Below are 14553 nucleotides of genomic sequence, written 5' to 3'. Positions count from 1 at the left end.
TAGTTGGGATATCCAAACCAGGTGCGCTACTGTCGTCATGTTTTTTTGTGGCTGAGTTCGACTGAATTGACAGCGGTTATTCTTCTACCCAGTCTAACTTGTCCGGTTCGGACTTCCACCACGAATTCCAGCTCAAATGCATCAACCGATAGAATCGGACTCGGTTGTTTTCTTTGAGCAAGATTCCATACTGAATCGATTCAAGATTTAGAACCGGTTCCGGAATGGATTTGACGGATAGTTGGGATAAAAGAGATTATAACTACTAGAGGGAGCAGAGCGCTACTGTCTTCATGTATTCACGGACAGAAACATATATGTACCCGGGGCAATATGTGTCAAACTAATGGGCCTAGCATATGTAAGAGCGAGATAATAAATTATCAGTGTTAGCAGCGACATGCGACCTCTAGTAGTTATAATCTCTTTTGTTGGGATAGGTTGGTGTGGCGGCGCTAGTATTTATCGTATATTAATTCAAATCTTTACACACGTTTTTTAAATATTTTTGTTGGATCATGGATGTCTGTTCTCTGTGGTTCTAGGGTGGAAAACGCAAGTGCAACGTTCTAGGGTTAAGAGACGCTGGCCTACATGGACAAATTTAGAAGTAAGCTTACCAAACGACAGACATCTGGGAGACCACCACCACACACAACCGTGGGCCCTCCGCCACACTCGGACCGGGTGCTGGGGAGGGTTCTCGCGGCCCGAAGGAACAACAACAACAAAGCGGGGGGCCTCCGCCGATCCAGCCCAGGCAATAGGGGAGGTTTTTTTCGTGGCCTAACAACAAATCCATCCCACACACACCCTAGCCGGGTGCTGGAGAGGACTCACGCGGTCCAGATCAACCAAGAAACAGCAACACCACCATACAGAGAACAGACGTCCATCTTCAGCATTCAACTTGTGTAAAAATCTCTAACAGTTTCGAAAGCAGTTGGGATATCCAAACCAGGTGCGATAAGTTGATGAGACGTATAATTATCATATAATAATTCAAATGTTTACACACGTTTTTTAAATATTTTTGCTCGATCATGGATGTCTGTTCTCTGTGCTTCAACTTCAAAAGCAGGGTTGCCAAAATTAAATCTGTATTTTTGTCCTAAAAAATCTTTTCATCTGTATTTATTCTTTGAAAAATCTGTGTCGATATCTGTATCGAAGCAGTTGAGTCGTTGAGAGAGCGAACCATTTCAAAAGCTGACATATGGATAGTTATTTAGAATTGACAGCTGCGATGACCACAAGTTGATAGAGGTGTGAACATTTGTCGATATTTTAAAATTAGTTTTTTTTTCTTATTACATTAAGTATGACAGTCATAGCCTCGAAAAGTAAACATTCACATCATGAAATAACCCAAGCAAATCTTTACACAACACGTTATCGTTTCCATCTTTATCCCTTAATTTTGTATTGAAAAATATTGACAACCTCAATTAGGTACAGAAAATGTTTCCACCTTTTCATTCTGCATCATGGGAAAAATTTTAACCATCGAGCTGTCAAATTTAACTATCGCTCTGTCAATTTTAACCATGCTCCAGAGTAGGGTTATTTTGCAAATAACTTTTGAAGTGTCAGATTTTAACTAACCAATGTAGCTGTCTAATTTTCGGACAAAAAATTGAGAATTCACAAAGTCAAAGAGCATTACAACCTGAGTGCATTACAAATCTTTACCTTTCAGAATGAGCGACCACTCGAAAAAGTGAAAATATATTGATTTATTTTTAATTAAGGCTGTGCACGCAGACGAAGTCGACATAAATAATGACTTTTATTGTGAGCCGTGTTTACCAATATTGCTATTAAACTGTGAAGCAATGTTTGTAAACACGGCTCACAGTAAAAGTCATTTTTAAGTCGATTTCATCGGCGTGCACAGCTAAATATAGAGGGCTAAGCTGCCCAGTAAAGTTCAGCCGGAAATGAACTGGAATTCCGGCTGGTTCCAGTTCGCATTCCGGCTCCAGTGACACAACCGATTCTAACTAGAATCGGTTGTGTCACTGGAGCCGGAATACGAACTGGATCCAGCCGGAATTCCGGTTCATTTCCGGCTGAGCTTAACTGGGTGAGAGAGACACAGAGGAAGTATTACTGAAACTAAAAAAATATTTCTAAAATAGGTTTTGTAACATCACTTCTCAAAAATCTGTATGTCTGTACATACACGCAAAAATCTGTATATCTGCACATACAGATTCTTGGTCTGAAACTGGCTGAAAAATCTGTATAAATACAGATTATTCTGTATTTTTGGTAACCCTGTTCAAAAGTACATTGATTTTTTTTTAATTTGTGGCACCGTGTCTTAGGCGTGCACGAGTGAAAGTCCGGTACAGTCAGCCGGACTTCCAGCTGAATTTTGCCAGATTTCCGAATTCAGTGATTCTGACTGGAATCGGTTTATCATTGGAGCCGGAATTCTTGCTCATAACTGGTTTGCTTTACTGGGAGTTATTAATCAATTACTCTCTAAAAACGATTGGTTTCAAAATCGTCCAATGAAGGACGTTCGTTAGACCAATGTTGGGTGACGTCCAAATAACCGTTCAACAGATGCCCATCGTTGTACCCGTGCTGACCGGTTTTGAAACAATTTTTAGATGTCTCACTTCTCAGTGCGTATACGTTTTAAATATCCCTGTAAAGTTCATCCGGAATTCTGGCTGGTCCTGATTCGTATTCCGATTCCAGTGACAACCGATTCTAGTTAGAAGTCGTTGTGCCACTGAAGCCGGAATACGGATTAGAACGAGCCTTAGAACTTAACTGGGATTAACGGGCTGATGGAATTCCGGGAATTCCCACCCTCTAAGACCCAGTTAAACTCATTCCGATACCGGTTCGGATTTCTGAATGGAGTCATTATGGATTCCAACCCTCTAAGAACGGTTGGTTTCAAAATCGTCCAATGAAGGACGATCGTTGGACCAATTTGGACAACGTCCAAATAACCGTTCAACAAACGTCCATCGTTGGACCCGTGTCGAACGATTTTGAAACAATTTTTTGGACGTCTCAGTGGGAAATCAAATGCAACAACCGATTCCGACTCAGAATCGGTTGTTGCATTTGATTTGGAATCCGTACTGACTCCATTCAGGATTCCGAATCAAATTCCGAATGGTTTGACCGGGGAAAGACGTCTGTTGAGCGGTTATTTTGATGTCGTCCAATGTTAGTCCAACGAACGCCATTATTGTACGATTTTAAAACCAACCGTTCCTAGTGGGTGTTCACTACTTTTGTCAATATGCTTTAGTATTGACAGTAATATTAAATGTGAAGGCCCGCTGATTACAATATAATATTATTATTATGCTGTAAAGGCATCTTGAGAATATTGCAAAATTTGTTGGATGCATTTGTACACCCTATGCCAAGTTAAAGAAAAATGCTGATTGCATAGGAATCAAAAGCAAATTAACTATTGATGCATATTTGCTTTTTATTGGCAATATTCATGTTTCGTGTATAGGTCCGTATAAGCAATACTCAAAATCACAGCAACCCTTGACTATGAACATCACAGTTTTTCAATCAACTATTAATCTTCACCCTGTGCGTTTGTGTTTCATCATTAAATTTACTCCATCTAGATCTTTTTCAAGTGCTGGATCTTTCTCGAATTCGTCGATAATTTATTCTCGTATGATTGACACTATTTTATAGAGACACGTCTCAATCCCTTCAGTGACCCACGAATATTTTCCACGATTTTAACAGTTAAACCTACCCATGGCCAACTGGTCCGGTAATCTGATCAAGGACATGCAGGATTCGTCCAAGGTGATCCTTCGAAGTAGTCTTGCTGCTGTTCTTCGGGATAGGTATCCCAAGGCTCGGCACCATTTCTTGGTGCTTCCATGGGAAGACATCAACACCGTTTATCAGGTAAGTTGAAATTTTCTTTTTCTGCGAGCTGACAGCCGTATTGATCTGTAATCTTCCACAGCTCAAATCCGAACACCTGGGATTGCTAGAAGATATGCATAAGTTAGCATTACAGACGATCGAGTTCCATCATGCCAAACTGCAGGACTTCAAAATGGGTTTTCACATGCGGCCAAGCATGAATCGTTTGCATTTGCACGTGATTTCAACGGATTTTGTGTCAGACAGTCTGAAACGTGAACGTCACTGGACCCATTTCAACACCGCTTTTTGCATGCCCTTTCAAAGTAGGCGGTGGACTTGATTTGAAAAAAAGACGTTAATTTTCAAATCTGTTTTACCTAGGTATTGTCGATGAACTAAAGAGGAACGGAAAAATTGAACCTCGTTCGGAGCAATATATCGAAAGCTTGCTAAATGGTCCATTGATATGCAATCAATGCAGCTTCCAGACCCATACGATTGCGTTTCTCAAGAGGCATCTTCAGGAGCATCTGTACTCGACGACGCGGTACAACGCTGCGTAAACATTTTAAACAAATTGTATCCGTTAATCTTTTTAAGGTTTTTTTTATGAAAACGAATTGGAATTGTTTTTCTAATGTTATCGTATGTACATCGGATAGTCTGTACAACAAACTCTGATTAATATCCCTTTCATGCCCAACTTTTTTCTAGTGCATGTAGGGTTTCAAAACTATTTTTCCTTTAAAACGGTGGGGTCAAGAAACTCGAAAAACCTTTTTTCATAAAGGCAGGTGCTTTCCTTGCGGTGCTAGAAGCTGCTCAATTTTTACCTTCCAATGCTCACAACAATTCTCCTAGAATATTTACAATAGTCCAACTGCGTGGAAAACGTAGCCAAAAATAGTCTAAATTGATAAGTTTTATCAGTTTTCACTAATATTGCAACATAACGACGTTATATGAAAAATTAATTTTCAGTCGTCAACGTAAACGGTTCCTGGCAGCACTGCTCCATCGGAGTTCAATCAGACTTACTGCAATAACTTCAGTTCTAAAGCTGATTTTTGTAACAGTTAATACTCAAATGAAAGCCAATAGTCACATTTATTAGCCTTACTTGTTTTTGTGAGCAAATCTTGCCTTAATCAAAAGTTATAGCTGTTTAAAAACGTTGTTGTCCACAAACAACATGGGCATGAATGGGATATGTATCACTCTTAGAAATAATTTGTTATCAACGGAAACACGGACAACGTCCAAAAAATGCGGTTCAGCCGAAGGGTATGAAAAGCTAATATTTACAACATTTCCACGAGTAGCGTTCGGTCTATACGGCTTACCTTAAGGATATGATACCAAGGTTCACAACCTTACCACGGCTAATGTTCAATCCGGCTTACCTGGGTGCCACTGAGTCAACGAATAGTATTACAAAATGAATTTTCCTTTTCAGGAGTAACTGGCACACATGAAATGCTATTTGTGCTATTTGTATTTTTGTTTCCGACATTGTTCATGTATGTAAACTAAACATTTTTTCATCTTATAACAACTTAATCACAAATTTAAAAAAAAAATCTAGAGCATTGGGCTAATTTCTAACAACCAACAACCTTTTAAATTGACTTGAAAGCAGTGTAGAGTAGTAATTGTAATGAAACAATAAATTACCATAAAATGGCATGTGATCAATATGGAAATATACCAAAAGTAGATTGTGTAATCATTTCAAATTTTATTTTTAAGTCTCCCACGAGTTTGAGTAAACAAGGCACAAGCGTTCAACGCTGTAGAGTTTATGGCCTTATCCTCTCGAATGAGAACTCGAACTACTTTGATCGAAAGAGGCTACTTAAGAACTACCTTTTTTGGTACTGATTTGTCACATTTTGACTATTTTCAATAAATAACTTAGAAGGGACATCAATGAGAAGGAAATAAGGGCATTAGAAAAAATTTCTAAATAACCCAACAACGGCTCGGACCCAGCGTGGTACCGATCGGGAAATCAGTTGTGCTTCCGCTGTCGATGAGTGCTGCAAAATGTTATCGAACTCCGACTGTAATTTCCGCTGCAACCCACTGTTTGTGGTCACCACACAGATTTGTGCTTCCAGATCGCGATTCACTGACCGCTCGCCAAAGTTGGACGATCCGATCAGTGTCAGATTGGGTAGGGAAGATCCCGGCAGGTAATACCAGAGCCCTTTGGCATGATAGGTCCACCCGGTACGTTCGTACTCCATCAGCGAAACCCGGTGCTGTTGGCCAGCTTTTTGTAATTTTTCGTAGAATTTGCGAGCGATCAGAGAGTAGGCAGCCGGTATACCACCGGCCGGACCTTTAGCACCCAGAAAACCATTTGCCTGAAATATTGGAATGTTTATTGCCAGGATTCGAGTCGGACTCTAGCTAACCTACATTCGGATGTGCCATCAGGATGCTGCACTGTGCCTCGCAATCGTTCGTCAGTGTTTCCATGTAAGTTTCGGTTAGGTTGAAATATCCGGTCGCTAGCTTTAGTTTAGAGTCTGGCAAACAACCTGAAAGGAGTCCCTTGGTAACCAGACTGTCGTGATGAACGCCCAGTTGTCCCATTTCAATCAGCGGGAATATCCAGGTGTCGGAAGCTGTAAATAAATGCGTGTCAACTTTCGACTCTGTTTATTCAACAAATACCTACTTTTGTTTTCTTCATATACAATTCGTTGACGTTTCAACACTTCCTTGAAGTAGTTTCTCACCCGCTCCTTCGCTTCGGTAGCAAAATCAGAGTGTGCGCTCTTGTATGGCAGCATGTTCCAATTCTCGTGTAGACTCGTCTCTCCATTGCGATTGACCTTCAAGCTAAACTCCTGTACCTTTCGGAAAAAGTTGGCATAGAAGTCTGCCAATCCGCGGTCCTCGATCATTACGTAACGATCTTGTCGATTGGTGAAGTAGTCATTGGAAAGATTGGCACCGCTCAAAATCACCGTATCGTCCACCAAGTATAGCTTCATGTGTTGAATCCCGAGAAGCTCGTTCCACCGCGGTGGTGCTAGTCGCTTTGTTAGTCCTCTCAGAACTGGCGTGTGGTACAAAGACAATCGAAAATTGTCACTCCCTTGCAGTAAGGGCATAAGTGTTGATTTAGAATTTTTCTCTCCTCGTGTTCCACGAGTGAAATCCAACAGTACGTCCACCTGCAAATGCACATTCTTCCTCATGTTGTCGTGAATGGCATCCACCAGGCGCGTCTCCAAATTTCCCACGCCCAGATACAGACTGGCCAGCATGATCCGTCGCTTTGCGGTTGCACATTTTCCTACCAGGGTATTGTAGAACACGGTCGGTTCGTAGATGACATCAATTTGATCGCCGGAAACCGGAAAGCATGGGGATACTGAATGCAACCAGTTTAGTGACTCGAGTTGTCGCGTTCGAAAGGCGCTTGAACCGGGACCGGTGGATTGCTGGCTGCTGTTAGGTGAGGCTGCCGGCAGAAATTCCCCGACTGGTGGATAATCGGTTACCAGGGTGCTAAAGAGGCGGCGAATCATTTTGAACAAAGGTTGTAGGATGAGTTGCCAGCTGAAAGAAGAACACAAATGTGGAGCTTAAGAGAATGGTGGTAATTATTCATCACATTTACTGGACGATACCACGTTGGGAAGCTTGTTGTTATGTCTTCACATTGTACAACAGAAAACGCTAAACCTAATCTCAAAACATTCACTAGATGACACGTTGACGTAAAATCGGAGTTATTATTTAACAGTGTGAATATTATTGAGCAAAGTTTGACACATATTTAAAATACCATGGCTTACTACGCTGTCTACATACATATTGCATCTGTATTTCTGACAAGTGGTGATGTGCAGTAGCGACAGTAATGCTGAAAAACATTCAATGCGTGACGCAATCTATGGATACAAAGCCCCCAGAGAATAAAATACCAGACATCTTGCCAAGAGTAAACCCAGAAAACCTTTGCAACAGTAACACGTGATCAAATTATTGGAAACAGTAGCAATTTTGTCGGAACTTTCACTTCACTATATCAACACACCATGAAATAAGACACTGGTAGCAGTAGGTAGTATGAGATCAACGGGTAGCTTACCTTTGCTTAAATCCTTCCCAAATATTCTCGTCAGCATCACAAACTTGTAATAAACTCTAATAAAACAAGGGATAAGCGACGAACAATTAAACTGGTATCCAAATAAAAAATAATTAGTGTTGGATTATATAAAAAACAACAAAAGTAAACCAGAATTTGTATAACCTTAAAGTCAGAGAAATCAAGTGAGCAAGGAGAAACTAGTCAATAATAGGTTTGTTCCAGTACACGGAAGTCACTCCGGAGTAAACAGGAGCAAAAAATCTTTGCTCCTTTTTACTCCGGTTTGCTACCAGAAGAAGAAAAAAGAGAAGAAGAGAGTACAGGAACGATTTTCTCCGGAGTACTTCCAGTTTCTCCTGGTACTGGAACAGACCTAATAGTTATTGACTGATTAGACAGGTGTTAGATGGGACTAGAGACGGTCGATTTTTTTCGAGCTACAAATTGATTGTTCGATTCGACTCGCGTTCAAATTAATTTTTGTTTAATTTGATAAACCCGAACCCGACCATCTCTAGTGTCAACAATCAAGTTTGCAGATCGAAGTACCTAGAATGTTATTGCGACACTACTCGTTTCAGCGGCCCTTATTGTTCAGATCTATTTTTAAAGCAATTTACTACTGATATAGAAATAAAACTAAAAAAAAAACCTTGACGGCACTGTCAACGAAACAGTTTGGAGAAACATCATTGTTGCAAGTGCAGGAAAATCAAGAGAACAGAATAACACTCGTTTACCTGAATATGAAATCAATAAGACCCATTATTCCACTGCGTTGAGATTACGGTCAACTCGACGATACACCACATTACTCTCGAGGGAAAGTGAACCAAGGCTGAGGGTTGATGATGGTTTAAACTCTAATGAACGATGCACAACAGATACAAGCTTCAAATGTTTCACTTTACTTTCCAATGGCACAGATGAAATGGTGCGAAGAATTCACTGGACCGGAAATGCAACAGTAGATTGTTGGACAAACAGTATTGAATTTTATTGTTTTACCAGCCGAAATTGCTGTTCCGATTGGTAAATTAGCAACACACTGAACTTTTCTAATGTAGGGTTGACATTAGTGCTGGTTGCCATCTGCTGGTGCCAGCATGCTGGCAACCAGCACTCTACCAGCATAATGTAAACGCATGCCATCTGCTGGTGCCAGCTGCTGGCAAGCGTTTACATTATGCTGGTAGAGTGCTGGTTGCCAGCATGCTGGCACCAGCAGATGGCAACCAGCACTAATGTAAACTGGGCATAAAGTAATATTGACGATTTATCGTCGATGACCAATGTGTCAAAATTTTCCCCCGAACACAAATTTCCTTGAACATTTCTTAAATGTCCAGCTATTTTTACTAAAGATAGACCTATGTTTGGCAAGCATAGTTTCTTTATGAGCACAGGGCACACCTGCATTACCGACGCCAGTTCACCCGGAATACTGGCTGGTTCTAGTCAGTATTCCGGCGACAGTGGCGCAACCGATTCTAATTAGAATCGGTTGTGTCACCGGAGTACTAACTAGAAGCAGTCAGTATTCTGGCTCATTTTCCGACTGAACTTACTGGCCATCTAAGTCTACCAGGAAAATGAACTGGAATGCTGGCTCCCACTGAGACGTCCAAAAAAATGTTTCAAAATCGTTCAACACAGGTCCAACGATGGACGTTTGTTGAACGGTTATTTGGACATTGTCCAAATTGGTCCAACGAACGTCCTTCATTGGACGATTTTGACACCAACCTTTCTTAGAGGGCTGGTTCTACTTCGTATTCCGGCTCCAGTGACACAACCGATTCTACACGCAGAAAAATGAATTGTAGATATAACAATATTCTGGTTTAAACTCAGCAATAATTATTATTATCTCAGGGCTAATAATATTCAATACTTGATTCAATCCGTAATATTGTTATTTCTACAATAAATTCTGGTTTTGACGTTTCTAGATTTCAATCACATCATCGGTTGAATCAACAATATAATTGTTGAAACGATTGCCAATATTATTGATCTAATATTGTGAACACGATTGGTCCAACAATATGATTCAGTTAAAACAACAACGAATATAGAAGAAAATATTTACTGTTGATGTTTGTTAATAAACATAAAATTCAATAATTTTATTGTTTTATTTTTAAACTTACTGTAAATTCAAAGACGTTGCAGGATCATTTGCCAGCTATTTATTTTCAGCATTTTGAGGTTGTTTTGAAAGTGTCAAAGGTTATGTTACTTCCAATGTTCTTAATTATTTTAACATTGACACTTACCACAGTGTTTAGTTTGGTGTAACTGGGCTTCGAGATTTGTTGAAATCGGAATTCCAAAATTTGTAGAAGCATACATTTTGATTTTTATTAATAATAGTAATTTTCATTAAGAAATGAAAAATACGGTCCGCACAAACATTTTCAATACACACTGATTTACTACTAGTCAAAACCAAATTAAATAAAATTTGGTTGGAATGAACATAATATTGTTAGTTCAACAATAAAATATTGTATATTGAACAATTGAAGAGTTTCGAATCTAAAATAGACTGTCGATTGATACCAAAAATGAATTTTGTTGGTTTAATCATGTGAAATTTCGCTGCGTGTAGGTAGAATCACAGAGAACAGACGTCCATCTTCAGCATTCAATTTGTGTAAAATCTCTAACGGTTTCGAAGGTAGTTGGGATATCCAAACCAGGTGCGCTACTGTCGTCATGTTATTTTGTGGCTGAGTTCGACAGAATTGACAGCGGTTATTCCTCTACCCAGTCAAACTAGTCCGGAACTGGTTCGGACTTCCAGCATGAACTCCAGCTTAAATGCATCAACCGATAGAGTCGGAATCGGTTGTTTTCTTTGAGCAAGATTCCATACTGAATCCATTCAGGATTTCGAACCGGTTCCGGAATGGATTTGACGGATAGCTGGGATAGTTTGGTGTGGCGGCGCTAGTGTTTATCGTATATTGATTCAAATGTTTACACACGTTTTTTTAAATATTTTTGTTCGATTATGGATGTCTGTTCTCTGTGGTAGAATATACATGCCACCGCAAAACTACCTAAAATTGAGTACTTTTGACTCAATCTCGTGCCCAGCAACCCGGCCTAGTGAGCAAATTTTCTGGCAGAGACTGCTCTGCTAGATTTCTGTAAGTCTTGGTTTGGCAGCCCTGTCAGATTTCTGCGCGATTCTGTCACGTTCGCCCGAATGACATTCGCCCGAAAGCCATTTACCCGAAGGACATTTGCCCGAATGTCACATAAACCCGAATGTCATTCACCCGAATGCCACGAACACCCAAAAGACATTCGCCTGAATGCAACATAAACCCGAATGCCATTCGCCCGAATTCCATATACCCGAAAAACATCGAAATGTCAATCGAAAAAATTTAATTTATTAAGATGAAATACAAATTTTATTACATTTGATGATATGAAGAAATTAACACTAAAGCTATACCAGTCAAATAGTTAATCCAATCACCTGGTTTGTATGATTTAACTAGGGTTTCCAGTTTTAAGTCCTTTCGTGAGTTCTTTTTAGACTTTTTGGTTGTTGGCACCGCTTGTAGTGTACGTAAACATACGCACTAGGGTTTTTCTCTTCAAGCTGCAACTGCTTCAACACACCATAGAATTTCCACGGCTTAACAAACCGTTCCATTTATTGTGCTAGTCTTCCACATTATTGGTGGTTCTAGGAAACTTTGTCGATACATTTTCGAAAACTGACCACGGAGCGGGGGGGCAAAGAAGGGTTATCGAGAAACTTTTTGATTAGTTTCCTTCCTACCAAAAATACAATTTTTACTAATGTAATCCAAAAAATCGTCGAGAGCCTTTGGACAACTTTTCCTCAATTCTTCGAGTGCCATTGGAATACCTTGATGGGACAAGAAAGCTAAGGCAACAACTTGTTTGTAAATTAATTGTATTCGGTGATCTTCCGAATATTTTGTCTGACGACCAAGTTGTTTTATTTTTCTGAAAAAAACTTGAACTGTCTCGAAATCCAATATTACGTAGAGAGCTATTTGGTATATAGATTCAAGAAATTGCTCTTGTTTTGAAAGAATGAATCTACCCTTATGTTTGAGTATACCGGGCAGACGAGTGCATCAACAGTTTCTTTGCAGACTTATTTGGCATGCAGATCCAAGGATTTGTCATGTTTGAAAGAAGCAATCAACCCCTAATTGTGGGAAAAGAGCTGCTCATGTTTAAAAGAAGGAATCAATCCCTAAGTGTGAGTAAACCGGGCAAACGAGTGGATCACCGGTTTGATTGCGAGGTCTATTTGGTATACAAACTCAAAGAACTGCTCATATTTAAAGAAGGAATCTACCCCTATATTTCAGTAAACCAAGCATACCAATGGATCACAGGTTTGCCGAGTAGGGACCTCCGCTTCGGTTCCTCGACCTCGGTAATTGTGGCAAAGCCGCATCACACCAGCTTCGCCCCATAACATTTATGAGCTACTATTTACTAACGGTGTAGTGCCAAATGGACTCCCACCATGCAAGATATAATTACTAATTTAATTGATTCAATTCGTTAACGGAACATCTTAATATATATTTACCTCGATCGGTCGTGTTTCGGAAAGATTTCTTATTATTTTGTCCGGTTTATCACAAGATTTCACCGCTCGAGCTGACAACTGCGTCCTATATGCATCAGTTTGCACCTGAAGAGCATTTGTGGCGTTGGCAACAGAACCTCAGTGACGTCGGATAGTACACCTAAAAGCGATGTCGCATAGCCACATTGGTCAGTGTACGGTTGACTAATGTGGCTACGCCACATCGCTTTCTGGTGCACTGTCCGACTTCGCTGCCGCTCAGTCGGCTTTAAACTAGCTATAGCCCCTATGTTTGAGTAAACTGGGCAAACAAGAGGATGACAGGTTTGCTTATAACTCCGGCGACAGGTGGATCAACGCCTCGTCCAACGGAACCTCAGCGGCTTTGCGCCGCTTCGGATCCTTGGCCTCGGATATGCGGCCAAGCCGCATCACATTAGCTCCGCTGTATAAGCTCATTTGTTATTGTTCAGTTTATCAAACTTTTGTTAAAGATATCACATTTCCCGCTTGGATTTGGTTTATTTAGGTTAAAATACATCCTTTTGGCAAAAAAACCGCATTAAAGTCGGACTTCTATCACAAAAGTCACTAATTACCGATTTTATATTATGCTTGTGGTATTCGGGTTAATGACATTCGGGCGAGTGGTCCATTCGGGTTGATGGCATTCGGGTAAATGGGCCATTCGGGTTAATGACATTCGGGTAAATGGTCCATTCTGGTAAATGGTTTTCGGGCGAACGTCATTCGGGTAAATGACTTTCGGGTGAATGTCATTCGGGCGAATGTGATAAAACCTTCTGCGCGTATCCTGTGGGGTTAGTTGAGCTAGGGCGAACTCGGTTTCGCTCGCGTTTTCTGGCAAATTTTAACAGGAACCGAGCATAACCCTGGCATAACTCGGACATAAACTGTGCAAAGATCCTGGCAATTTCTACCTGGTTGAATTCAGCACGAATCGAGCAAAACATCTGACAAAGATGTGGCAGGAAGCGTGCAGAGATCTTGGCCGTACATTTCTGGCTCGATTCTGGATAAAAGTGAGCAGCATCGGTTGGTTTAACCGCTTCTGTCAGAAACGGTTGTTGCATTTGAGCGAATTCGTTGCCAGAATTCTCGCACAAATCGCGCAAAATGCTCACAGAAACTCTGCCAGCATCAATTTCGCTTTGCTCAACGTTTGCTAACTTTCTGCTTGCCACGCTGACCGGGCCGATATCTGTTCTCTGTGCTAACATGCTTTCAGCAGACAACAAACATTACCGTGAAAACGACGCCTAGATCGACGTTGCTTGCTGTTGCTCAAAGAATTGCTTCAATCCATCGTTGATCTGTCATTTTAACGGTGAACCGGATTCACCGAGGGGTCGTACTTCAATGGTACATGGAAAATACCTGATCACTCTATCCCGGTTAAACCAATCGGAATTTGATTCGGAATCCTGAATGGATTCCAACTCAAATGCAACAACCGATTCTGAAACCGATTGAGTCGGAATCGGTTGTTGCATTTGAGTTGGAATCCATACTGGCTCCATTCAGAAATCCGAATCGGTTCCGGAATGAGTTTAACTGGGATCTTGAGTATATCTTTGATTGAACCACAGAGAACACATCCATGATCGAACAAAACACTAGCGTCGCCACATCAACCTATCCCAATTATCCGTCAAATCCCTTCCGAAACCGGTTTGAAATCATGAATGGATCCAATATGGAATCTTGCTCAAAGAAAACAACCGATTCCGACTATCGATTGATGCATTTGAGCTGGAATTCATGCTGGAAGTCCGAACCGGTTCCGGACTAGTTTGACTGGGTAGACGAATAACCGCTGTCAATTCAGTCAAACTCAGCCACAAAAAAACATGACGACAGTAGTGCACCTGGTTTGAATATCCCAATTACCTTCGAAACCGTTAGAGATTTTTACACAAATTGAATGCTGAAGATGGACGTCTGT

The 14553-nt window shown here is 40.7% G+C and overlaps 2 protein-coding genes across 10 annotated transcripts; one reads left to right on the top strand and one right to left on the bottom strand.

Moving 5' to 3' along the window:
- Positions 1–3286: 3286 nt before the first annotated feature.
- LOC131676631 (aprataxin-like protein) lies at positions 3287–5570 on the top strand. 7 transcript variants are annotated; one of them, XM_058955834.1, is made up of 5 exons: positions 3287–3496; positions 3618–3667; positions 3745–3912; positions 3974–4199; positions 4258–5570. In XM_058955834.1, the coding sequence occupies exons 3-5, from the start codon at positions 3757–3759 to the stop codon at positions 4437–4439; spliced, it is 564 nt and encodes a 187-aa protein (XP_058811817.1). In that variant the 5' UTR covers positions 3287–3496; positions 3618–3667; positions 3745–3756; the 3' UTR covers positions 4440–5570. The 7 variants fall into 7 exon arrangements, with proteins under 7 accessions (XP_058811817.1, XP_058811815.1, XP_058811813.1 ...); XM_058955832.1 differs by lacking the exon at positions 3618–3667; XM_058955830.1 differs by having other exon boundaries at positions 3618–3912.
- Positions 5571–5590: 20 nt separating this feature from the next.
- Positions 5591–9063, bottom strand: LOC131676630 (CDP-diacylglycerol--glycerol-3-phosphate 3-phosphatidyltransferase, mitochondrial). 3 transcript variants are annotated; one of them, XM_058955827.1, is made up of 5 exons: positions 8731–9063; positions 7988–8078; positions 6563–7452; positions 6301–6509; positions 5591–6245 (listed from the first exon to the last, which is right to left on the bottom strand). In XM_058955827.1, the coding sequence occupies exons 3-5, from the start codon at positions 7419–7421 to the stop codon at positions 5826–5828; spliced, it is 1488 nt and encodes a 495-aa protein (XP_058811810.1). In that variant the 5' UTR covers positions 7422–7452; positions 7988–8078; positions 8731–9063; the 3' UTR covers positions 5591–5825. The 3 variants fall into 3 exon arrangements, with proteins under 3 accessions (XP_058811810.1, XP_058811811.1, XP_058811809.1); XM_058955828.1 differs by having other exon boundaries at positions 7988–8043; XM_058955826.1 differs by lacking the exon at positions 7988–8078.
- Between the last annotated feature and the right edge of the window lie 5490 nt (positions 9064–14553).

Source organism: Topomyia yanbarensis, chromosome 1 (assembly GCF_030247195.1).
Source record: "Topomyia yanbarensis strain Yona2022 chromosome 1, ASM3024719v1, whole genome shotgun sequence".
NCBI classification, from domain to species: Eukaryota; Metazoa; Arthropoda; class Insecta; order Diptera; family Culicidae; genus Topomyia; species Topomyia yanbarensis.
This window is presented reverse-complemented; position numbering and strand designations above follow the sequence as displayed.

What these genes read in the sequence shown, in the direction of transcription:
- LOC131676631 (XM_058955832.1), top strand. Translation starts at nt 3,757, where the DNA reads ATGGCCAACTGGTCCGGTAATCTGATCAAGGACATGCAGGATTCGTCC. An exon ending in ACATCAACACCGTTTATCAG is followed by an intron (nt 3,913 to 3,973) that starts GTAAGTTGAAAT and finishes AATCTTCCACAG; the next exon opens with CTCAAATCCGAACACCTGGG. An exon ending in TTTTTGCATGCCCTTTCAAA is followed by an intron (nt 4,200 to 4,257) that starts GTAGGCGGTGGA and finishes TGTTTTACCTAG; the next exon opens with GTATTGTCGATGAACTAAAG.
- LOC131676630 (XM_058955826.1), bottom strand. Translation starts at nt 8,756, where the DNA reads ATGGGTCTTATTGATTTCATATTCAG. An exon ending in CTTATTGATTTCATATTCAG is followed by an intron (nt 7,453 to 8,730) that starts GTAAACGAGTGT and finishes TTCTTCTTTCAG; the next exon opens with CTGGCAACTCATCCTACAAC. An exon ending in TCCTGATGGCACATCCGAAT is followed by an intron (nt 6,246 to 6,300) that starts GTAGGTTAGCTA and finishes CCAATATTTCAG; the next exon opens with GCAAATGGTTTTCTGGGTGC.